General features: G+C 30.6%; 5 protein-coding genes and 1 non-coding gene across 7 annotated transcripts; 3 read left to right on the plus strand and 3 right to left on the minus strand.

Annotated features, from left to right (window-relative positions):
• The first annotated feature begins 116 nt into the window (after positions 1-116).
• On the plus strand, positions 117-1,748 carry LOC106789276. Of its 2 annotated transcripts, XM_014753361.1 has the most exons (4): positions 117-202; positions 289-424; positions 512-681; positions 764-1,748. In XM_014753361.1, the coding sequence occupies exons 2-4, from the start codon at positions 366-368 to the stop codon at positions 1,504-1,506; spliced, it is 972 nt and encodes a 323-aa protein (XP_014608847.1). In that variant the 5' UTR covers positions 117-202; positions 289-365; the 3' UTR covers positions 1,507-1,748. The 2 variants fall into 2 exon arrangements, with proteins under 2 accessions (XP_014608847.1, XP_014608846.1); XM_014753360.1 differs by having other exon boundaries at positions 152-424.
• On the minus strand, positions 1,682-4,006 carry LOC106789274 (asparagine synthetase domain-containing protein CG17486). The gene is made up of 5 exons (XM_014753357.1): positions 3,813-4,006; positions 3,519-3,719; positions 2,517-3,446; positions 2,020-2,435; positions 1,682-1,944 (listed from the first exon to the last, which is right to left on the minus strand). The coding sequence occupies exons 1-5, from the start codon at positions 3,873-3,875 to the stop codon at positions 1,770-1,772; spliced, it is 1,785 nt and encodes a 594-aa protein (XP_014608843.1). The 5' UTR covers positions 3,876-4,006; the 3' UTR covers positions 1,682-1,769.
• A 784-nt stretch (positions 4,007-4,790) lies between these two features.
• Trnad-guc lies at positions 4,791-4,862 on the minus strand. Its single transcript has one exon. It is a non-coding gene; the product is annotated as a tRNA-Asp (tRNA).
• A 703-nt stretch (positions 4,863-5,565) lies between these two features.
• LOC106789278 lies at positions 5,566-11,615 on the minus strand. Its single transcript, XM_014753365.1, has 10 exons — positions 11,353-11,615; positions 9,925-10,198; positions 9,553-9,653; positions 9,131-9,348; positions 8,784-9,060; positions 8,332-8,721; positions 8,129-8,248; positions 7,766-7,961; positions 7,537-7,670; positions 5,566-7,030 (listed from the first exon to the last, which is right to left on the minus strand). The coding sequence occupies exons 2-10, from the start codon at positions 10,196-10,198 to the stop codon at positions 6,734-6,736; spliced, it is 2,007 nt and encodes a 668-aa protein (XP_014608851.1). The 5' UTR covers positions 11,353-11,615; the 3' UTR covers positions 5,566-6,733.
• A 1,750-nt stretch (positions 11,616-13,365) lies between these two features.
• Positions 13,366-16,143, plus strand: LOC106789253 (phospholipid scramblase 1-like). Its single transcript, XM_014753325.1, has 7 exons — positions 13,366-13,404; positions 13,480-13,638; positions 14,035-14,184; positions 14,844-15,049; positions 15,143-15,304; positions 15,648-15,811; positions 15,896-16,143. Exons 2-7 carry the CDS (start codon positions 13,560-13,562, stop codon positions 15,960-15,962), a joined length of 828 nt encoding a protein of 275 aa, XP_014608811.1. The 5' UTR covers positions 13,366-13,404; positions 13,480-13,559; the 3' UTR covers positions 15,963-16,143.
• Positions 16,144-19,086: 2,943 nt separating this feature from the next.
• LOC106789280 (cyclin-dependent kinase 9) lies at positions 19,087-22,430 on the plus strand. Its single transcript, XM_014753366.1, has 7 exons — positions 19,087-19,516; positions 19,664-19,748; positions 20,235-20,325; positions 20,825-20,991; positions 21,074-21,315; positions 21,528-21,675; positions 21,772-22,430. The coding sequence occupies exons 1-7, from the start codon at positions 19,410-19,412 to the stop codon at positions 22,078-22,080; spliced, it is 1,149 nt and encodes a 382-aa protein (XP_014608852.1). The 5' UTR covers positions 19,087-19,409; the 3' UTR covers positions 22,081-22,430.
• The last annotated feature ends 415 nt before the right edge of the window (positions 22,431-22,845 follow it).

Raw genomic sequence — 22,845 nt, forward strand, 5'->3', positions numbered from 1 at the left:
CGTATACGTTGATTATACCAAATAATTTCAACTGTATTCCATAAACTACAGAGTAGGTAGATTTCGTAGCGACCTGACGACGACGTGGTAAATACGATTGTTGCGTCACCACGCGCTATTTTAAATAATTGCCTACCTGTCATAGATTCTCATGTGTCATTAGTGTCATAGAGTTTGATACGCACTATTACGGCAGAACTAAGTTAGTTGGTATAATAAGAAAAAAAGATAGATGAAATTATTGCACATTTATAATAATGGCTAATTCAATCGTTAATTCAAATACAGAACTTCGGAAGTTACAACCAACACATAAATATACGCTTGCAAAAATACTAAATGTTTCTGACTCATGGAAACAATTAATGGCAATTATTCCACAAGATGATACCAATACACCAAGGTTTAATAGTGAACATATTAGGTAGGCATTGGTGTTACATTAATATTTATGCAAATTATCTATGTAATAATTTACTTTAATAAACAATATGAATTTTATTGTCTTCAGCATAATTGATCAAGTAGTAGAAAAACATCGAGAAAATGGTGCTAAAATTTTATTGGAAGAATGGAGTACAATGGGTAGATTAAGACCTACGTTGGGAATATTACTCAATCTCCTTATTAAAGCAGAATTGTTTAGAGCCGCTGATTATGTTGCTGGTGAAATTTTAAAAGGTTTCCAAATGATCTATTATTTTTACCAAGTTAATTATTATAAAATCAAATTTATGATTAATACTTGAATTATGGTTTGCAGTTGATTTACCAAAGCGACCAGAGTACGGACCTGCTGCAATTATTGATATTTCAGATAATACTTTAGCAAAACTTATGCATGACAAAAATCAATTAGATAACAATGAAGATGGTAAATTGTCGCAGACGCTTGAATCGTTGTCATCGTCATCATACAGAGTCGACGTCGGAGAGATTATATATTTTTCAAATGCTGTGGATCTTATGGATCCTTGTTTAATGAGAAATAATACAGAAAGTATCAAAACTTTGGGAGAATATAACGCCAAAAAAGATGATATAAATTTGAGCGCTAGCGATATTCTTATATCGTCTGTTCATAATGTTAATAAAGATTTAGAAGTATCATCTAAGGAATTACCATTGCTTTTACAAAATTTTGGTCAAAACGAAAATGTTAATGAAAGTGTTCAATCGCATGAAATCCCTGTTTTTGTAAATGGAAGTGCCTTTGTATCAGACAAATCTGTAATTAACAGTGATGATAATAGGACAAATATAACAAATATGGATAACAAAAGTAGTTCAACCAGTTACAGTTCTGGTTTGACAAATAGAAAAGATCGGGAAGGTGGTATGAATTGTCAATTTCAATCTGAGGTAATGTCCTCTTTGTTACCACAATTTGTAAATGATCGGGCAAAGAGCAATGCTTTAAAAGAAACGTATAACACATATATTACAAATCAGAATACAATGAACTCTGAAGATCTGCCGCTTACAGTACTGGAGTACAACAGATAATAATTTTGGATTTATTTCAAATGTCGATTATATATTGCAATATGTATATTGATATATATATATATATATGTATATTCATTTTAATGCTTTCAGACTTATGAAATGGGTATTTAATTGAATCAGTTTAGAATAAAAAGGTATTTAATTTATTGCATTAAAAAGTTTCTCGCTGTTCATTCATAAGATTAATAGTTTTATCAAGAATTATTGTTTTTTTATTTTTAATAATATATTCGCGTTAACTTAATCGTCTTGTACTTATTTTATAATCGTTGGGAAATATCCTTAGCATTTTCTTTACCATTAGCTATCCGAGATCCAAATTGAAAAGCTCTTTTGGGAAAAGTAGCAGTATTTTGAAGGCCTAGCTTACGCCCCAATAACCGTAACAACAGTTTATCTCCTAAACCGGGTGGCATTTTTTCTGTTGGAAAACATCTAGAAAAAAAATTAAGGAACATTGACGCTATTATAAAAGATAAATGATAAATTTCGTTGATTTTTTGTATATACCTTTCCCATGGTTGCAATTGTTGAACGTATTGTATTACATTTTCATCAAGATATGGTAATCTGGATTGCCTACCATTATCGGAAATAATTCTATCATCTCTTCCTAAATTTCTTTGAGAAATTTTGGCCAATTCATCATTCAACTCTTGTTTTAAAGCATTCCAACCCTTATGTTTCAATATCGTTCTGTGTCTCATGTATCCGCCGAATAATTCATCTGCACCTATACCTAGAAGGAGTATACGACACGGAGACTCGTATACTCCTATATCCGTATTTGAAACTATGCCTTTTGCTCGGCTCGCAAACCACATAGCGCAACCTAAGCTTTCATCTAAGATAGTACAGAGAGGATAAAGTAAATCGCTGATACGAGAAGATCGATATTTTGTTAGTTCTGCTTGTGTTACATTTACCTACAATAATAAAGGCATTGATATCATTCCGTTAATATAATTATCATTTTGATTAAAAACGTAATAAATTTGATATCATACTTCAACAAAATTCCACTTTCTATTCGGACAAATTTGTAATATTTCCGAAAGAGTTTGTCTCCCTGTTTTTCTATCGGGAACATCGTATACTTGGGAGACATACAAATGAGTATTTTTAATATGCTTATCTTGTTGAGATGCGATTGTTGTTTTTTCAAATGCAACATTTATCAAATCAATAGGTTCATTTTGTGGTACATACTTATGGGCAATCAATGTCAATATAGCTGAATCGAGTCCACCAGAGAACAATATACCTACTTTTCCATGATTGCAGATAATACTTTCTCCTCTCAATACTATTGAAATACAATTCTTACAGAAATTTGGTTTTGTTTTTACTCGCACTTCGACAGCTTCATGTAAAAGTTTAGATAAGAATTCTACTCTACCAGAAACAATTTCATTTTTCAATAAATGCTCTATCGTATTATTAAAGTCTTTCAAACAAGGATAAGTTTCTAAATAATCTAAATCTTTGCCAATCGGATTTAAATGTGTTATTAACTTGTTAGACAATTTCTTTTCCGTTATTGTATCTTTGACATTAATGTTTATATCTAAAGCATTTTTCAATTCTTCAATGACATTTTCAAATATAACATCTGGTTCTTTCCATGGATAACAAGTAAGATTTATCTTTACATCGGATAAATTTATTACAAATATACCAATTGCAGGAACTTCCAATATATTTTGAAAACATTTGCCACCGACAGACGTTATAGTTAACGTACTTTTTTCATTATTTAACTGTAAAAGCAAGCTATGTCTTCCAATAATATCTCGTCCAAAGTATAACAATTTGCTTGATTTTTGAAAATATATAAAACTATATGGTCCTTGGATATGCCGAAGTGTGTTCGTAATATTAAGAGATTTGCTAAATGCATTTAAAACAGTAATACTGTCGGATGTATCATTTTGTGCCTACAATTTGGTTTAATGTTTTGTTTCTTATAAGTATATACATGATAACTTTATAGAGAAATAAATATTTACCAAAGATCCAGAGAAAACATCTCCGTTCCACAGAAGAATATTACCATTTGGATCTATTAGCGGTTGTTCCGCTAATTTCAAACCTTGTGTCCACAATATACTAGCCGCCAAATGACAGCACCATATATCGGTTAATGATATAAAATTTTTCACTAATTTATCCGGACCTCTAGAAATTAGAAGATTTTTACATCTATCCCACTGAAAAATACAAATCAAACAATGATATATTACCGATACAATCATAAAAAAAGATGAAACATAATTATTGTTTCTAAAATTCAGATATTACACCTGATCCGAATGATTAACATTTGCATCCGAACACTGTGAGATACAACAAAATATACCACACATTGTATCAGGAAAAATTTAACACCATTGTACACTAAGCATTGTTATCTTGGTCGTATTTTTGCTTAAATTCTAGGAAATTGTTATATATAATATTTTGGAGATACGTGTCGTTAAAAATACTTTATGATGTATTTTCAGCATATATATATATATATAACTGCAAAAACATTATAATATAATTAAAAGATATAGTTATAAATGTAAAAAAATATCACTGATAATAAATATATTACATTTAATATCAATTTTACAAAACAATGATTTTTATTAATTACATTTATATGCAATTAATCAATTATTATTAAATGAACATAATAATTAAATATTTTTTACTTTTATAAGAATAATTTGAAAAATTTCACTCCGTATAGCAATATTTTTAAATTTTTACAATAGATTTTCTATTAAATATGTTATTATTTAATTCTATTAATAGGTATATATACTCCATTAGACGTCTTGCGATTCCAACAATTACCGTTTGATGTCGTGCACGTGCGTGTGCTGCGTGCGCATGAGTGTGCTGCGTGCGCAAACGAATGAGAGTGATTAATGTCACTCACGTTTGCCACGCACGCCGTGATAGATGTGTCAGTCTTTTGGCATTCTATTGAGGTATAAGATATACTGCAACAGTTTCTATCGAATACAAGTTTTTCTTTTCAATATGCATACTAATTACTTGTCTAATCCGATTACATTCTGCTCTCCCTCGCTTATTTTATATTGCCCCACCCAAAATACTAATCTTGATATTATTTATAATTATTGTTTAATTATGAGAGATATTAAGTTTTTCGAATTTAACGATTTGTTATTTTATTTGTTATTAATTCATTTGTATTTCAGAATTTAAAAAGTACAAATCTTATAATAAATGTGAAAAATAAAAAGAAAATAAGAAAAAAATACAAACTCCCCGTCGGGGAATCGAACCCCGGTCTCCCGCGTGACAGGCGGGGATACTAACCACTATACTAACGAGGAAACATGATAAATATTTTTTTAATATAAATGTTAAGAAATATAAATCTACAGATATAAATAAATTCTCTTTTAAATGATTCAAGAGTGTTCAACTTTTGAACAAAAATTGTTCTTCATTATTCTTAATTTCATAAATATTTAAAAAAAACTTTACAATCAAATAATTGTTCTCTTATATTGATATAATTATTATTTTTTCTCTGGTAAAATACGTACATGTGCATGTAGTATGGAACATAATACACATCTAGAGTGTAGAGTGTACCTAATATGAAATATAATCACCAATGATGGTTTTATCGAATATTTATTTTGCGTAAACAATAAATTTCAGAAAAAAAGTAGTAATAATAAAAACAAAAAAATACATCCTGTTAGTCAGTTTCATTGGAGTTACAAGGAACGTGGTACTTCAGTTGTCCTTTTCGTGCCAAATATGTAGAAGACAGGCAAAATTAACCAGAAGATATTTCTTTATTCGCTTTTTTTTTTATTACAATATATATTTATTTCAAAGTAATGTTATTCTCTTGGAAATCTCTTGGAAATATATATATATATATGCTTTAATATATTTATTATATATATTCAGATAGGACACCTAACATAGAGATATATACCTATATGTAGAATATAATTATAACATCGACGCAAACATATAATTGCCATAAGAGATGGGTTCAAAAACTGCACAAAAACATAATCGATATTTACTATTGATTCTTAAACATTTTTTATTATAGACATTAATGTATATATTGTTATGCTCTTTATCGATAAAAGTTTGATAATAAGTAAGAGAAACAAGAGGATTTGTGTTGTATTACAGATTAAATCTTAGATTTCTCATTTTCCTTGTTTTTTGGGGTGTTTTTTTTGCATATAATACGTGTTGAAAAAAATATATAGGTGTTGGAATGATATAAAGAATTTGGACTACATCTTTTTCGTACTTGTCATTTGTATTGCTGATAAGAATGCATTTTGGAAGAGTTCTAGGTTGGTTATATTAATTGCAGCATTTAACTTGTAACTTGTTAACTTTGTACATTCACATAAAATATATTATTCAATTTTGTCCTCGTTCGAGCCACTCATCCGGACTTTGATCGGATTTCTAATACATATACATATAATATATCAAGGCTTATCATTATCTTTTAAGGAAGAATTCTATTACGATCAATTGTTAATAAGGATAACCGTATAAAAAATGATAATGTAAGATCAGTACATAAAAATAGTCATAAATTTTAGTTATTAATTATTGTCTTTATAATTCGTACATGATTTCTTCCTTGTTTCAAAAATAATTATATTTTATATATATAAGATGAAAAAATAATCCTAATTGTCCAGACGAGTAGCATTTCTCGACGAAAAGAGGAAAAAAGAAACCAAGGAAAGAAGTAAGTGGACGTATACATATGTATATACATATGTACGTCATTAATGTTGTAAAATATTATACTTATCCATAAAACAAAGTCCAATATTCAGACGAGTTCTGTATTACGAACAGAATAAAATAAAATATAAATAATGATGTGCTAATGATGTGCTAATGACGTGCTCTCGAATCGATTTTGACGATTATTTTTGACGATTGAGATTATATTTGTATTGTTTTAATAAAAACTGTAAATTTGGAATAATATTTGAATCCTTAAAGCGTTCGCTACCGCACTGCAGAGAAAATAAGGGAAGAACTATTTAGCTAGAAGGATGCGATTAAAAATATAAAAAAATAATTTATAGAAGATCGCGTTCCGATTCGAGCGCACGCGTTACTTTTGTTTCTCTTCTGGCTGGCAATTTATTTATCCACCTTTGCAATACGACTAACTATTCGAGATTCGAGTGATCCCTTATCAGTCAGACGTTTGCGATAAATCGGAATCCCTACGAAATAAGAAATCGACATAAAAAGGAAAGCTTGGATAACGATGTCGATAACGAGAATGATATCGACGTAAACAAGATTCCCTGTTGACGCGACATTGTTCGGAGATACCGATGCTTGGCTGCAATTTCATTGAACTTAGGATCGTATCGATACAGAATTGGAGCTCCTTGTAAATTCCTTTCTCCTTAACGATAGCGTCGCAAGCTTTGGCCGCTTCTAACGCAAAGCTCGTTAAACATTCCTCTTCTGTTTCATTCGGTACCTGTAACGCGCAAGAAAATTTGACAATTTCATATTATAAAGTATAAGTCGAACAAAATTCTACTTATTCCTTTATATGAATCCTATGAATTAGATTTGTTCCTAATGTCTTGGACATTGTTACCACCTTACTTGTAACAAATTGAGTTATTGACAATGAAATAATTGTCAAAACCGATGTCAAGGCAAAAATATGTCGAAACAGTAATTGATTACTTTTATCATTTTTCATTCGACTAGTGACCGCGACTGATCATGGGTTCATAAGGTTAATATTAATATTTGTAATATATTTGAAATATCATTAAGCGGTGTTTGATTTTCAAGTTTGTTACAGAATCGATAGCAATTATTTTTGAATTTAGTATTGAACCACCAATTTTCCTATTAAAAACCCAAAGTAAAAGAAAACAATAAGATATATTAGAGCATGTGGACTTTAAATACAAATGTGCATAAATATCAAGAGATTTAGCTACGAACTATTTAGGCAAGTTGTGTACATACGCAAGCTTTACATATTTGATACGTAACGCATGGAAAGTAAAACATCTGATTGTTATCCCCAGCAAAATTGTAGGCAGCCTTACAGTGTCGTTCGATTTTCTCTAAATCAGGACATTTCTTGTTTACGTCCGAGGCTGAACAAATCAACAAAAAATGATCAAAATATATTAATAGCTTTATTTTCATCGCGATTCTAATCTTGCTCGTATGAATATGTCAAATGATCTACCTTCTTTAGTGCCTGCATTGAAGCCAGTCCGCTTATTTTCACTTTTCATAATAGTCCCGTCATTACGAAAGTTTTGCGTTAAATTATTTTGAATTTCTTTCTGAATGGCGAGAATGTTGTGGAGTCCGTCCAGTGCCTTACGAATTTTTTTGTACGAATATGCAGCTGCCAGTTTGTTTATGATGTAATCCCTTTCCTATGAATGATGAAGATTAATCAAAATATTATCAAATATTATTAGGCAAAGTTAAATGGGAAAATAAACGTGCATATTTAATTACGTTAAGAGATTTATAGAATGTTTTATGATTGAAATATTCCTCTATTAAATAGCACCGATGCAATTTGTTTATTTATACGAACCTTTTCCAATTCCGTACTGATGTCACTCAACATCGTATACATACGCTCGATTTTATCCTTTTTATCATTGCTTTCGGTCTCGGATTCTTCTTCGGGATGTTTCAAGTTTTCGGCCATGTTCTATTGAAAAATCAACTAGTGTCATTTTCTTTGGTGGATAAAGTTCCCATTATTCATTGGTAAGCGTATTTCGGTAGACATACCTCATAGTATCGTTGCAACATCCACTCGTCATCTTGATCTTGTGTATCTGGCCGGGCCAGAAAGATAGTCTTTTTCTTTCTACGATCGATACCAAAATACTGAGACCAATCGACGCTCTTCTTCTTCACTTCGATGCTCTTCCCATTTGATGTATTGATCTTTGTGACGTTTTCCTTTTGACCCTTAGAAGTAGGCTTTACTTTAGGAGCTTCCGTTGTATCGATACGAATATTATCATTTTCGTTTTCGTTTTGCATTGTTTCGTGCTCGTGCTCGTGCTCGTGCTCGTGCTCGTCCTCGTCCTCGTGCTCGTGATTATGCGCTCGTGTATAATTGCGAGTCTTAAGGGCGGATTGCGCGCCAAATAGTGCGCCTAAATCTTGTGCAACCTAGACAAAATATAACTCGATTAATAAACTGATACATTGTCCATTTGAAAAAAGGAATTTACCTTTGGATCCATCATTTGTTTCTCCATCTGTTGAAATTCTTTGGGGCTTCTTTTAGCTACTGGATAACGTTTACCCAAAGTCCGATATTTGTCAAATTGTCGACCCAAAGGATATCTCGCGTTTATGTTTCTTCGTTCGGTTGGCAAGAAATAAAGGATGTCCTGTTCCATATCTTTGTCCGTAAAATCATTCTCTTCGCCGTTTCTCCTTGCCCCCTCCCCTGGTAAAAAATCTCCTTTGTCGAAAAGCTCGCTCCATGACATCGGACTTTCGTTCCTGTTGTGCAATAATAAGGATTTAATATAGAATAATACTATATACTCGTATGTATACTAAATATACTAACTCGTAGATTTTCTTTCCTTGGTTCATTCCATATTTTTCGGAAATTGGTACATCCAAATAATTTTCTTCGAGTTCTTTTAAAGCAGAAGGATCGCTATTCCGTAATTGTTCCAAAATGAAATTCGCTCTTTCGTGAAAATCTATATCATCATTTACGTTAGCCCTTTTATGGCTAGAACTTCGTTCACGTTCACGAAAGAGTGACGACGGTACGCGTTCCTAAAGAAACGATATTTTTGTTGAAATTTTGCATGAAATTTTTCACGAAATTTGACTAGTGCCAATTTATTAGGCTGCATGTGTTTAAGATGCTAATATTTTATTAGCAATCTATTATTAATAATTTTCAAGAGAAACAAAAATGTTACTTAGAAAACTTCCCTAAAAAGCTTTTACTTTTCTCGCTACCAAAGTAAACTTTACCTGTTCTTGTGCGTTCATCAAATAATTGAGAATCGACTTCTCAAGCATCTTGTCGTTTATTCCTTGAAATTCATCATCCACCATTTCGAGTTGTCCGTTTTCTGAAATCACAATAGGAATTACAAAATACGAGTATTGCATTTCGATCGATTAGTTGTAACTTTACCGTATTGACATCGTATAAAACATCAAATAATACAAGTTTACAGTAATAAGTTGACAATAATAAAGTTTGGAAAAAATGATTTCTACGTATATTTCGATTAGGATTAGCCAATTTGCAATAATGCCTTGAGGTTGACAACAATATATTTGAAAATAAAACATAGGTTTGATTATGGCATTATTTATTTGATATTAAATTGTTCTCACCATTAGGTAGAAATTCAAGTTTTTCATTTTCATCTGGTAGAACTCGATCATTCTGTCGTTCCATTTCAAAATTTCTCTCGACGTTGCCTTCGTGATACTTTCGCGAACGAAAATCATTGTAATATTCTTGAGATGTGGGTTCCAACGTTATTTGTTTTCTTTTCACAGCATTTAGGGCACTTTTCAAAGATTCTACGTCAGTCTCATAACGCGCAGGAGCAAGCGCTGTTATTCCAACGCTGAGGAACATTAAAATCCAGCTTTGCTTCAACATCTGTTAATACGAAAATCAATAAGCCCTGATGAAGGGATAGAGAAGTAATCGGCAAAGATCAAGCGAAACTAACTTTTCTTTCGAGATCGAAAACGGGAAGCAAAATATATGTAAATAAATTAATAGGATGCTTACATTCTTCGTAACTTTTGTTTTATGAAATTATTCAATATGAAAATGTGTGTTCATGAGGTTAATAATAGGTATTTCATAATTATTCATTTCAAATAAAACAAAGTTCTTTGTCATGACGAAAACTGATGAAATATTTAAAAATGTGTGATGCAACGATTATTAACAATTATACTAATTGTCATGAAATATGAATTAATATGATGGAATGTTTAAGATAAATATTTGATAAATTTTTGATGATGTCAAATATTTATTTCCTTTAATATCAATAAGACTAGGTATACATAACTATATACACGTGTAGTATATATTTATATATTAGATTTGCAACTAAGCTTCCGCCGTTTTAAACATTTATAATTTATAATGTTGATAATATCATTTCCATTTCTATATCAATAAATAATATGTCGGCGATTTCGCATGAGCCTTTTAATTCTTCTTTTTACGCGTCATCGAACGCGTACAGTTATTTGCCCAAGTTGAAATCATTCAAACGTGCTGGTAATTAGTCAAGACAAAAGATCCGTTAATACTTTTTGAATTAATCCTTGTCAAAATTCTCACATGATAAACTTAGCGAACAATAAGCCAAATCTCCTGGATATAATGAACCAATAATAGAACAATCGATTAGCCGAAGTTTCATCGTTAGAATGACGAATAAATGCAATTTTGTTGTATTTTTCGATGAATCTGATGATGTGTTCATTTTAAACACCTTTCAAATGTACAACTTGATTCGCATGCATTAGCGTAGCATAATGATCTTTATGCTAACAGATGGTACGTAAGATTTGCAAAGAAAATTCCTAAATAAATGTAAACGAAAACAACGATAAAATAGCGAGTGATGTTGGAACAAAAATAGGCCCGCGAACTGTGCCTATCAAAATGAATGAATGAACTTAAATGAGAAAAAAGGCAAGAAACGAAGAAGAAAAAGAAGAAGAAGAAGAAGCGTGCTGACATGATAAAGACAATAAAAATATAAATCGTAATTCGATCATTTCACTTACTGTTATCTCTTTTTCTTTTCCAGTCTTTCTTCTATATCTTTTTCTCCTCTCCTTTCTTTCTTAACAATTTATCCGCATGACACGCATCGTAAACTGTGCAATCGTGTTAAATGTCCTTTCAATATTTGTGTGTGTGTGTGTATCTCTCTCTCCCTCTCTCTCTCTCTCTTTCTTTCTCTTTCTCTCTCTCTCCCTCTCGTATTCTTTCGTGCGAGATAGTTTCTCGAAACATGAAATTCGTTTTCTGTTCAAACATCACCAATGGCAGGAGCTTTTATATAGGAGCCTCTTGAGGATCGATAGAAACGCGCATGGAACTCTCAGAGTTAAGCCGTTCAGCAGCAACAAGTAAAGGCGTGTGGGGTGTGCCTGAAGAAACATACCGACCGAAGAAAATGATACGGGCATTTACTTTTTTATTCGAAATAATCTCTATTTTTTGTTATTAAATATAAATAAAATACAACATAGTAGTTCTACTTGAAAAAATAATCGACTACGTACGTTATTACTAACATATTGCATCCATTTTTTCTCACCTATCATGTACAATATAACAACTGCGTTTGCAGTTGAAATTTGCATTGAAAATTGATTCAGTATGACAACACATATTCACGGAGATTATTAATTATTTGATATATTAAACTAATTTGATCTAAATAGTATTATTACTTTTTACTGATATTCGTTATTGATATTTTTTTTTGTTTATTATATTAATAAATTACTCGTACATACTTTACGGTAAAATATGCATATAACATATGCATAAAGCAATATAATATACGTTATCTCGTTTCTTGATATCAATAATATGAAGAATCATAGAAAAATTCTGCAGTTGTACACTTTTCAAGAGGATTGGGTAAATCGTTGTATCGATCGACTGAGCTCGTCTTTTCGAATACAGGACACAAATAATAATTAATAAATGTTAAATGAAGATAAGTTTTGAGTTGCAATAAATAGCCTAAAATGATGTTGAAAGACCAACGCATTGAGGTCGGTGAATTCGTCACGACATTGCCTGTCTAATTATAATTATGTCTCTATAAATTATTACAAATTCTGACATTGTGTCAAACCGAATATGTATATCGATTTGAGGATAGGGGAACATTTGTTTTAATTCTAATTTTAGAAACTTTCTTCCACGGTAAATGATTTTTTTCAAGCTGTTGAAAAGCAGTTGTTCTTCTATCTCATTTCTCTGGTTTCATCGTCCTTTACATTTTATCGAATAACACCTTACCTCTATTTAAACGAATACGACATCGCGCGCACGTGCTTCAAATTCCATAGATATTCGCATACATATTTCAGGTTGATTTTTAAAATGAAGGACACATTTTGGGTAGGTACTTGTGTACATATTACATATACATATAGATTCATTACATAACAAGTATATATTCAGCTACGTGAAATTTCACGTATACTAGAACTAATTTCTAAACTGGCAATGAGATTTAACTCCCATAAAAGAGAGAAGCATGATACATAGTCAAATAAAATCCTTTTGTCATTTTTAACATTATATACTTAAAAGACGTAATTTTAGACGTCATTTTAGACGTCATTTTGTGCACTGTTATTCTCACTGTTATTTTCTCTATATATAGCTTACATTAGTCTTTTTCTATCGCCTAATAAATCAATATTTCCTTAGAACTTCCTATCATTTAATTTGACTTTAAATCGCGCTTAGGAGATTTTTATCTACTCGGTAAGCGGATAACGTAGATAAAAGATAACACTTATCCGTTGCCACGATGTGAGTCGTTGTTTTATCAAAGATAAAAGGATAACGGGTAACCGAGGACAGAGAAAAAACATTTTTAACGGCAGTATTAACGATCGTTTCGACTTATTATACACATAAATGCGTATATATTACGTGTATTCGATGATATTCGTATATTACAGTGTAATATGATAGTGTTCAAATTATAATTAATTTGTTTGCTTCATCTATGAAGAAAGAAAAGATAAAAGAAGCGTAAAATGTGACGACACAAAAACGAAAAAATGTTAAACGTTAGACGTCAAGTACGCACATAAATAATTACGTATAAATACGTTGAGAAACGTATACGCAATACATTCGATATAATATAATTGTAGATGAAAATTATTGATCAAAATTGTATGTATAGACTTGACTTGGTTAAATTGAGAATTTAATTCGTCTAACAAATAAAAATATGGAATTAGAGGATAAAGAAAGGTCTAGTATACCAGCGGTTTACGAAGGCCCGATCGTAATTACGGCGCAACCGCGAGGTACGTTTATATGGATATAATACGCATGTAAATGGATGCACATATTGCATTGTCCTTGTTTATTCGACTCCTTAAACACGTTGCGATGCCGTGTACCTTGAGTGCACGAAACCTACTGCATCAGTTTCAAATAAGACGCTTGTTCGTTTGTCTGTTTGTTTAAATTTTATTTGATTTCATTTTGATCTCCTCTATTTCTTATATGAGACACGTTGCGATGCATGTCACATCAATTTGCATGTGACATTTGTCCCTAGATCAAGGCAAGCATTTATTGTATTTAAGGTAACGGTACCTAATAACACCTGATTAAAGAACAACCTTTCGATTGAAAAGCTTTGAAACACATTTTAATACAAGAATAAGAAATATTTTCTCAAATGTTATACTTACTAGGTGAAAATAACTCGAGCAGAAGACCAATACCAATATCTACTACAGATTGGGTCTCAACACCCAGATCTCAATTAACTGCACTCTCAGGAACGCATTTCTTAGCCGGAGTTGAACAATTAGAAATTCAAAGGATAATCAATTTGAACGGCTGTAATTTTCGTTTTTATTTTTATTTTTGTAGACACGATATAAGATACGAAGGTCTTTCAACGAGTTTTTCTTATGATCGTGTCATATACACGTGCACGCATACACGTGTGTGTGATTGTAATTCGAAAACTTATACATTATTATTGACCCGATCATAGATATTTTATTATATTACCTATCTGTTTCTTCCTCTTATATTTTTTTCTCCTAAATAAAGGTTATAATCTGGGGGAAAAAAGGAAAATAAAACATTACAACTTTCTATTTGAAAAATATCTATATCGAATTGTATTTATTTTATGAAAGACCTTATTATTCTTTGAAAGATCTAATCTATCGTATACGTATAAGGGTTGGAAAATCTATAAGAATCTGGCAATAACTTAAGACACTTTTTTAAAAGTTATTTAATGCCAAAAAGAAATTTGCGATAAAGCATTGCAATCGCAGGATTTTGAAGATAAGCTAATATTATAATTTAAAATATAGTTTTTTATTTGTGCTTTTTTAATTAATAAAAGAACAACATTTGGAAAGGAAAAGTAATGAAAATTATTGCTAGTTAATTTGGATCAACCTGTATGTCGTATCGTATCGTATATCTTGCATCTTCGTTTTTACCTGCAAATTAATTTCCTTCGACTTTGAATGCTTTCTAGTATTTGGATTATCTGGAACTAAAAAGCAATATAGAGTGAAAATACCAAAAGCTGAAACGATTTTTTTAGCAATGGAGTCTCGAGCAGACAACAAAGATATAAATAGAATTGCAAATTTAACATTAATTCTTTTAGACCAAGCTGGAGAGACGGCGTTTGTTATTAAGAAAAATCCTGTATGGAAATATATGCCTGGACCAGTGCATGTATGTTATGTTCATTCATTCACGAATTAATCATCCTTTTTTGCTTTTTCCTATTTTCTTTTTCTCTGAATAACTTTTTCTTTATTACTACAGAAAATGACAATAGAAAGTACGGTTTTAATTGGGAGCGTAGAACAAAATTTCTCTATATTGGGACCGAGTTTTACTGTTTACGATGCATCACGAAAACCTTTGTGCTATATATACGGTCCTAATGTAAGCAGTTGTTGCATGTACAAGGAATCACAATTTCAGGTAAGAAATATTTATCTATTTAGTCAATTTAGTCAATGTTATCCTAACGCAAAGTACCATTTCTGTATTGGAAACAGTTATAAAAATAAAGAAAAATGATCACTTTTGTTGAACCGTTATTTTATTTATTTGCACAATATGCAATAGTACAACTATCGAATGTATAATGTTTAACATTGACAAAAATTGTGTTATTTAATCAGTAGTGATTCAATGTTACAAGTCTAGTGCGTTGTCTATCATAAAATTCGTGGAAATCTTTAATCTAAGTATGAAAAGCTTGATAAATTGTGTTTAATTGTAAGCGTAACATTTTTTCTTCTTTTCTTTTCTTTTTTTACAGATTATCTCGGTCGACGGTTCACACCAAATAGCGTCTTTAATGCACCAGTGGAATAACACGATTCATGATTACACTTTTTTACTTACTTTCCCGTTAGATCTTGATATAAGATTAAAAAGTCTATTACTCGGTGCATCTTTTCTAATGGTACCTTCTAAATCTACGTAAGGACTCTTATGGACTTGCGATTCATTATATTTCATCAATATTTATCATTTCAGGAATACTTATATTTTGAACATATTTAGGGATCGTAAAAAGTCACGTTCATTTAAGGGAAGTCAATGTGGATATCCTAGTAATCAAGGGATCTAGTGAACTAAAGTAAAATCAAGGCTGATCGAATTATATGACTAAAAATAAAAAACTCGTTTGAGTTACTCTATGAAACATATATTAGATTTGTCCATATCTCATAAAGAAACATTTCAATGGGAACATCTAAATACACCTCGTCTATTTACAGTTTAATCAAAGTACTATTCTGGAAAGTAGATGGAAAGACATATCTACTGGTAGAATAATTCAAAGTTTTAGAGTTTTAACGATATGTAATTTTAAATAAATACCATTATTTGTGAATAGAAAGCATTGGTTGCAATGTACATGAAAAATTCCACATATTCGCATATAATTCCACATATAATTCGCAAGTTTAACACAAAATGCGTCAAAATGATGGCGTCTCGTAAACCTAGTGTTAAAAAGCATGAGTTACTTTGTCCCCATGTTTTTTGTAATTATTCCAATAAATTAGTGACGAGCATATGAGTAATTCCTTTCTAGGAGTTACTCATGAAAATTGTATATTGTATTGTATTGTATTGTATTGTATGTTTTATTAGTTCAGGATAGGTTTTCTTGTCTCATCGGTTAAATTCATTTAATTAATAGTGCAATTAATTAATGCACTTTGTTTTTTATTACGTGTTTTGTTCGTGGTTAGTAGTGGTGAAACCGAGCATTAATTTACTCGTTCTCGTCCAGAAAAGCATGTAATAAATCTCTTACGTGCATTGCTCCGTACTTAGTTTATCTAATCGCGATTAATTTCGATATATCGATACTTCGATATTATAAATAAATGAGCAAGAAGACAAACCAAATACGCGAACGGATAGATTCTAGCAGTTAAGTGGTGGCTCAAAGCCCAGTTCTTTTATCAGTACTGTACATCGTTTCGTGATAGTTTTTAATTAATGCATTATTTATTTATAACTTTAAGTTCTACTTACAATTAGTATAGCACACCTAAAGTTAGGTGTGATWTGAATGAAAAATATACATGTGATTGTATTTTTCTATTTATATTAAATTTTTCTAACTTTTTTTTTCTATTAAAATCGTTTTGAATAGTAGAGTTACCGCATTTATTTGTGGAAACTTTGATATACTCGTATATTATTAGTATGCATATATACTAGTATGTACTAGTATTTTTGATGTAGTCATATTTGCAATAATCATTAGCCCTGGCGGTCAATTACAGCATTGGTACGTATTCCCATAAGTTTAGAAAACACGCGTTTGAACTAAAATGTCGGAGGTGCCCCGGAGCATGCTCTCTAGTTTAGGCTTTTGCACCCTGGTGGTATGTGAGAGAATCGTGGAGTGAGTGGGTGGGTACGTATGTATGTTTGATCTTTTTATATATTGCCAATAAATAGACAGGTAGCATACTTAGGTGTGAATGTTTATTTAATTTGTAAGTAGGCAGAGACCGAAGAAGTCGCGCGATTGTAATTTCCACTCAGGAGTGGACAATTTCTTCCCCGGATATCATACAAAGTTCCAGCAACCTTTAAATTCATTTATCATTTAAATATTTCTTGTATTTTTTTCCATATATTGCTGATACTCTGTACCGYGAGATATAAATCAGTATCGAACGACTCAAAAGTCTTCGCGTTTTCTTAAAAATTAATTTTTTTTCGAAAATGTGAAGATAGCTGAATACGTTGGATACTTACTTAATATTAAGTATATTAACGCTTTGCTCTTTAGTAATTCTGTGTATGACAAGGTTTCTGCTTTTGTTTGGTATTATTTAATTTTTTAAATGCAAAGTGTTAATAATAGGTTCATCGATTAGATCAAATATCTGTTGAGGCATTCGAGTAAATGTAACCCTACGATTTGTATTGTAAAATGCGCTTAGAAAAAGCCTCACAGTAGAGTTTAGGGCATGAAGAAAGAAGAGGCTAAGGCCGAAGAGGCCCCCACTTAAATGTGACTGAAGAGGGCAACTACTATTGAGGCTATTGAGTTATTTTCTAAAGTTCAACAGCAAGTTCGAACTCTTCGAAAATAGCTCTCTAGTCATATTTTATATTTTATTATATTACATTATTGCTCGTCATTAATTTGTAGTTGTAAGTGGAGATGATGGACCATTCCATCTCCTTGGGACACCAAATTCGTGTCTATATCGTTTAAAAGATGCATATGTGTTTAGTTAGTTAGAGTCAAAAATATGAAAATTTTCGTATTATTAAATTTTCAAGCTTAAATAACGTTCGGTAAATATTACAGTAATTTCTCTTTTCTTGTTTCGTCTTTAAAATTTTTCACTGTAATCGTATTTTATTAAATTTACAATTTTTCTTTTCTAAATAATGCAGTTTAAAAGTATTTCACATTAATTAAAAGATAGTATTTTTTTTAGTAACTTAGTATTTTTACTTTTCTCATTTCTTTATTTTTATTTATTTTATGTAAATGTAAAATCACGCGTTTAAATTTAATTTCATTGCAACGATTAATAGAGATTTGCGATCAAAATAAATATAGAATTCAATTGAAAAGTGCATCTGCGAATTGGACGATTTATATGTCAGTCTATTGTATCACCTCTGTCTGTTTGACTAATATAGTTTTCTTCTTGTTACAGGTGATCATCGTTGGATTTAACAATACACCTTAGGAAATTTCTTCTATTTAATCGCCTTAAATGACTATTTTTAACACAATATATGTTTAATTGCATTTCTGAAGGCACACACATGTTTATACACTAAAAATTAAATATATTTATTTAAAATTTTATTACAATAAAACTATACTATTTATACTATCAAAGAATATATATATCATACATTTTCATTATTAATAAATAATGAAATAATTAATTAATAAAGTGAGCAATTAATTCATTTGTTTCTGCTGTTGCGGTTTTATGCCAACTTTTTTGTGCTGTTTTCGTCGAATTTGTGTTGTTGAAAATATTTAAATACGGAGCACAATAATTCTCCTCGAGGGTGGTGGTGGTGTTAAGGAGTTCAGATTTAAATACGTGTGATTTTATAAATATATACAAATGAAACAAATAGTTCTCTTTGATGTTTTTTTTTTTATCTCATCCGTCGAATCGACGCGCTCTCTAGTGGCAATAGAAATCATCCTCTCATAGTATATATACGTAAACACATTTGTAACACTGTGATCGGTCCTCCTTGTATATAGGCTTTGTGGACTAGTCAACGATGCTATCCAATAGAAAGGTTATGTTTTAAATCTTACCCCTGGCTTCATCTACCGTTAAGAATGAAAAACTATGAAGAAAACGATGGTTCAGGACAAGAAACAGTTTCAAAAATATGTTTATAACTGCTGAAAATAGGTATCGGTTATTAAGAGTTTGAAAACATTTGAGAGGTTTTCTTTCTATATAACAAAGACTTTTGTCGGGACTGCTCATCTTAAAACGCATTATAGTGGTCGGTGCGGATCGCTAGATTTTTCTTATTTAATCCGCAACAAAATATGAATACAAAAGAAAAAGAAAAATATATAGAGGAATTTGATTTTCCTCATTGCGACGAATCATCGAAATATGAAAAAGTCGCGAAAATTGGCCAGGGCACGTTCGGGTAAAGTTTCTTCACTTTCTTATTTCAATGTTTAGATTACATATGTATTATATTTCTTGACAAAGTTTAATATTTGATGTATTTATATATATTTGTTTTCTGCCATATATGTAAAAAAAGATACAAATTTTGTTTGTCCGATTAAAGGGAGGTATTCAAAGCAAGGGATAAAAAAACCAGTAAAAAGTTTGTAGCTATGAAAAAAGTTCTAATGGACAACGAAAAGGAAGGGGTATGTATGTAAATAAACAAATATAAGATTCCACGAATTCGTCATGTTTTATTAAAAATTAATATCAGTAAAAGTGCTCTAATTCTTATTACCATTCGCGGTTTTTTATTACCATCTATAATTATTTCTAATGTCGATACAGATTCATATTAATAATTTTCACTCGCTATACTTTTTACTTTCTATTTAATCATTAGAAAGCATAAACAGTAAAAGTGTATTTTTTTTTTTTTATTTAAAGAAATGTTCTAGACTTCGACTGCAGTGAATTCAATTTCTTAATAAATTGATATTATAAATATCATTTCATTATTATACATTGCTACTTTTTGTAAAGTCCAATTTTTTCTTGCTTCTTATGAATCATATTAAAGATTATCTGTGACAGATATTCAATAACAAGTACTTTTATATTTTCCAAATTTTATGATTTATACGTAATTGTATATAATTGATATTCTATCTTTTCTTTCTTTTTCGTTTCAGTTTCCTATAACTGCGTTAAGAGAAATAAGGATATTACAATTATTAAAGCACGAAAATGTAGTGAGTCTTATAGAAATTTGTAGAACAAGGGGTAAGAAATTTTTGTTTTATACTAAAAATGAAGCGAGATATAAAATCGGATTGTTTCCAATTTGAAAACCCATTGGAAAATTTCAAGAGGGCAGGAAATATTATCATTGAATTCCTTCTTAAACGTTGATGTTAAAACTGTTTGAGGGGCTCAACTCTGATTTTTCAAACAGAATGATGCATTTTTTCTTTTCGATATAAAAAAAAACATTTGATTTAGAACAAGAGAAAGTACAAATACAATTATCGCTTCAAATGAGTAGACGACAAGATATTTGAACAAATTATCCGTTTTCTATGTTACCTTTGATAGACGACGTAACAAATAAAAAAATCAGAGTTGATTTTTTCTATTGACTCGAATGAACTTAACGTTTGCTTAGCGTCTTTAAGAAGGAATTATAATTAGTAACGATTCTTACAAAACCTTGCAAAATCCCATACATAGCAAGTATACAAACTTTATAGTTAATATATATATTTTTTACTTGTTTTTACAGCAACACAGTACAACCGATATCGCTCCACTTTTTACCTTGTATTCGACTTTTGCGAGCACGATCTAGCCGGTTTATTGTCCAATGTAAATGTTAAATTCAGTTTAGGAGAAATTAAGAAGGTTATGCAACAATTGTTGAATGGCCTTTATTATATTCACAGTAATAAGGTAAATTAAGGTTTATTTTATTAATGATATATCACGGATAAATGGAATTATGAAAAATTCATGGTTCGTCTTCTCCCTCCAGATTTTGCATAGAGATATGAAGGCTGCTAATGTTTTAATAACAAAGAATGGCATATTGAAGTTAGCTGATTTTGGTTTAGCAAGAGCATTTAGTGCTAATAAGAATGGTCAACCAAATCGTTACACAAATAGAGTCGTTACTCTTTGGTATAGGCCTCCGGAATTACTGTTGGGAGATAGAAATTATGGTCCACCGGTAGATTTATGGGGTGCTGGATGTATAATGGCTGAAATGTGGACAAGGTATGCATTTTAATTAATGAAATGTAGAGAATTTCTTAAATTAGTAAATATTAAAAGTAAGAAATGAGAAAGAATGACTAGTAATAATTATAAAATCTTTTATTATTTTTCTCTTAAATCTGTAACCGTTCTTATATTCCTTTAACCTAACTCTAACATTATTCCTTTTTCTATCTTACCTTCGACTCTTTTTATCGCTAATTAATTTTTAGATCGCCTATAATGCAAGGAAATACGGAGCAACAGCAATTGATATTAATTTCACAATTGTGTGGTTCTATAACGACAGAGGTTTGGCCAGGTGTAGAACGTTTGGAATTATTTAACAAAATGGATCTGCCCAAGGGTCAAAAAAGAAAAGTATGCGTGACGATGAAAAAAAAAATAAATAAAAAAAGTAATGTAATATGTTCAATTCGAAGGTTATATTGAATTAATATTTTTATTTATTCTTAGGTTAAAGACAGACTGAAGCCATATTTGAAAGATCCCTACGCTTGCGATTTGTTGGACAAACTTCTTATCCTTGATCCTAGTAAAAGATTTGATTCGGATTCTGCATTAAATCATGACTTCTTCTGGACAGATCCAATGCCTTGCGATTTAAGTAAAATGTTGGCGCAACATACGCAAAGCATGTTTGAATATTTAGCACCGCCAAGGAGACCTGGCCACATGCGACATCCTCATCATCAAGTACCAGGTGGTCCAGCAAAACCTAGTTCAAGTATGGCTGATAGTGGATATCAAGATAGAGTATTTTAAGTAAATCAGTAGAAGAGGAGCATGCATAATAAAGCATCGTACAGCATTTTTATTTTCTAGCTCTTTTCTATCAAAATATATTACAGAATAATTTATATAAGAGTAGAAGATAGTGAAGCTAAATAAATCAGAATTTCGGGGGAAATGTTCTTGTCCACGTCCTTTGTGAATATATATTTTAATTGGCTTATGAAATGAAAAAAGATATCTTATTTTTGTTGATAAAATAACTAGCCAATAAAATATGCATTTATAATTTTATGATCACTTTTCCGAAGTATCTAGTCCGGAGATTCGGATTCATTTAGAGTGAGATTAATATTAAAAGATAACTGTTTCAAACTTAATATGTAAAATAAAAAACTTGTATTTTTTCATAAGGAAAAGGAAACAAAAATTTCTTCAGTTACAACAATCATAGTCGTTCTTTTATTGTCGTCTTTATGTTTTATGTCTTTCCTTATATTATTAATTATAATCCAATCAATTTTTAATTAAAGTATAAAAAAGTAACAGTTGTAAAAAATTTCCTATTTTTGTAGAATCAAAAAAATTAACCACTTTTGACGTAGTGTCAAATCCTTTGGAAAACTTGAATTGACTATACATTACTGTCATTTGTCATAAGAAATTTATCCTCATTTATTAATATTTCTTATCGACTTACCTATGTAATGAAATATTATCTATTTTTGATAATTTTTTATCACACAGATAGCACAATTTACCCATTTTGATAAAAAAGATTGACACTCTATTTTAATA

This window comes from Polistes canadensis, unplaced genomic scaffold (genome assembly GCF_001313835.1).
Source record: "Polistes canadensis isolate GaletaPanama2010 unplaced genomic scaffold, ASM131383v1 scaffold_173, whole genome shotgun sequence".
Lineage (NCBI taxonomy): Eukaryota > Metazoa > Arthropoda > Insecta > Hymenoptera > Vespidae > Polistes > Polistes canadensis.

What these genes read in the sequence shown, in the direction of transcription:
- LOC106789253 (XM_014753325.1), top strand. Translation starts at nt 13,560, where the DNA reads ATGGAATTAGAGGATAAAGAAAGGTCTAGTATACCAGCGGTTTACGAA. An exon ending in ATATGCCTGGACCAGTGCAT is followed by an intron (nt 15,050 to 15,142) that starts GTATGTTATGTT and finishes TTATTACTACAG; the next exon opens with AAAATGACAATAGAAAGTAC. An exon ending in ACAAGGAATCACAATTTCAG is followed by an intron (nt 15,305 to 15,647) that starts GTAAGAAATATT and finishes CTTTTTTTACAG; the next exon opens with ATTATCTCGGTCGACGGTTC.
- LOC106789274 (XM_014753357.1), bottom strand. Translation starts at nt 3,875, where the DNA reads ATGTGTGGTATATTTTGTTGTATCTCACAGTGTTCGGATGCAAATGTT. An exon ending in ATGTTAATCATTCGGATCAG is followed by an intron (nt 3,720 to 3,812) that starts GTGTAATATCTG and finishes TGTATTTTTCAG; the next exon opens with TGGGATAGATGTAAAAATCT. An exon ending in ATGTTTTCTCTGGATCTTTG is followed by an intron (nt 3,447 to 3,518) that starts GTAAATATTTAT and finishes ACCAAATTGTAG; the next exon opens with GCACAAAATGATACATCCGA.
- LOC106789276 (XM_014753360.1), top strand. Translation starts at nt 258, where the DNA reads ATGGCTAATTCAATCGTTAATTCAAATACAGAACTTCGGAAGTTACAA. An exon ending in TTTAATAGTGAACATATTAG is followed by an intron (nt 425 to 511) that starts GTAGGCATTGGT and finishes TATTGTCTTCAG; the next exon opens with CATAATTGATCAAGTAGTAG. An exon ending in TGCTGGTGAAATTTTAAAAG is followed by an intron (nt 682 to 763) that starts GTTTCCAAATGA and finishes TATGGTTTGCAG; the next exon opens with TTGATTTACCAAAGCGACCA.
- LOC106789280 (XM_014753366.1), top strand. Translation starts at nt 19,410, where the DNA reads ATGAATACAAAAGAAAAAGAAAAATATATAGAGGAATTTGATTTTCCT. An exon ending in AGAAATTTGTAGAACAAGGG is followed by an intron (nt 20,326 to 20,824) that starts GTAAGAAATTTT and finishes TTGTTTTTACAG; the next exon opens with CAACACAGTACAACCGATAT. An exon ending in ATGGCTGAAATGTGGACAAG is followed by an intron (nt 21,316 to 21,527) that starts GTATGCATTTTA and finishes ATTAATTTTTAG; the next exon opens with ATCGCCTATAATGCAAGGAA.
- LOC106789278 (XM_014753365.1), bottom strand. Translation starts at nt 10,198, where the DNA reads ATGTTGAAGCAAAGCTGGATTTTAATGTTCCTCAGCGTTGGAATAACA. An exon ending in ACTTGAATTTCTACCTAATG is followed by an intron (nt 9,654 to 9,924) that starts GTGAGAACAATT and finishes TTGTGATTTCAG; the next exon opens with AAAACGGACAACTCGAAATG. An exon ending in CAATGCAGGCACTAAAGAAG is followed by an intron (nt 7,671 to 7,765) that starts GTAGATCATTTG and finishes TGATTTGTTCAG; the next exon opens with CCTCGGACGTAAACAAGAAA.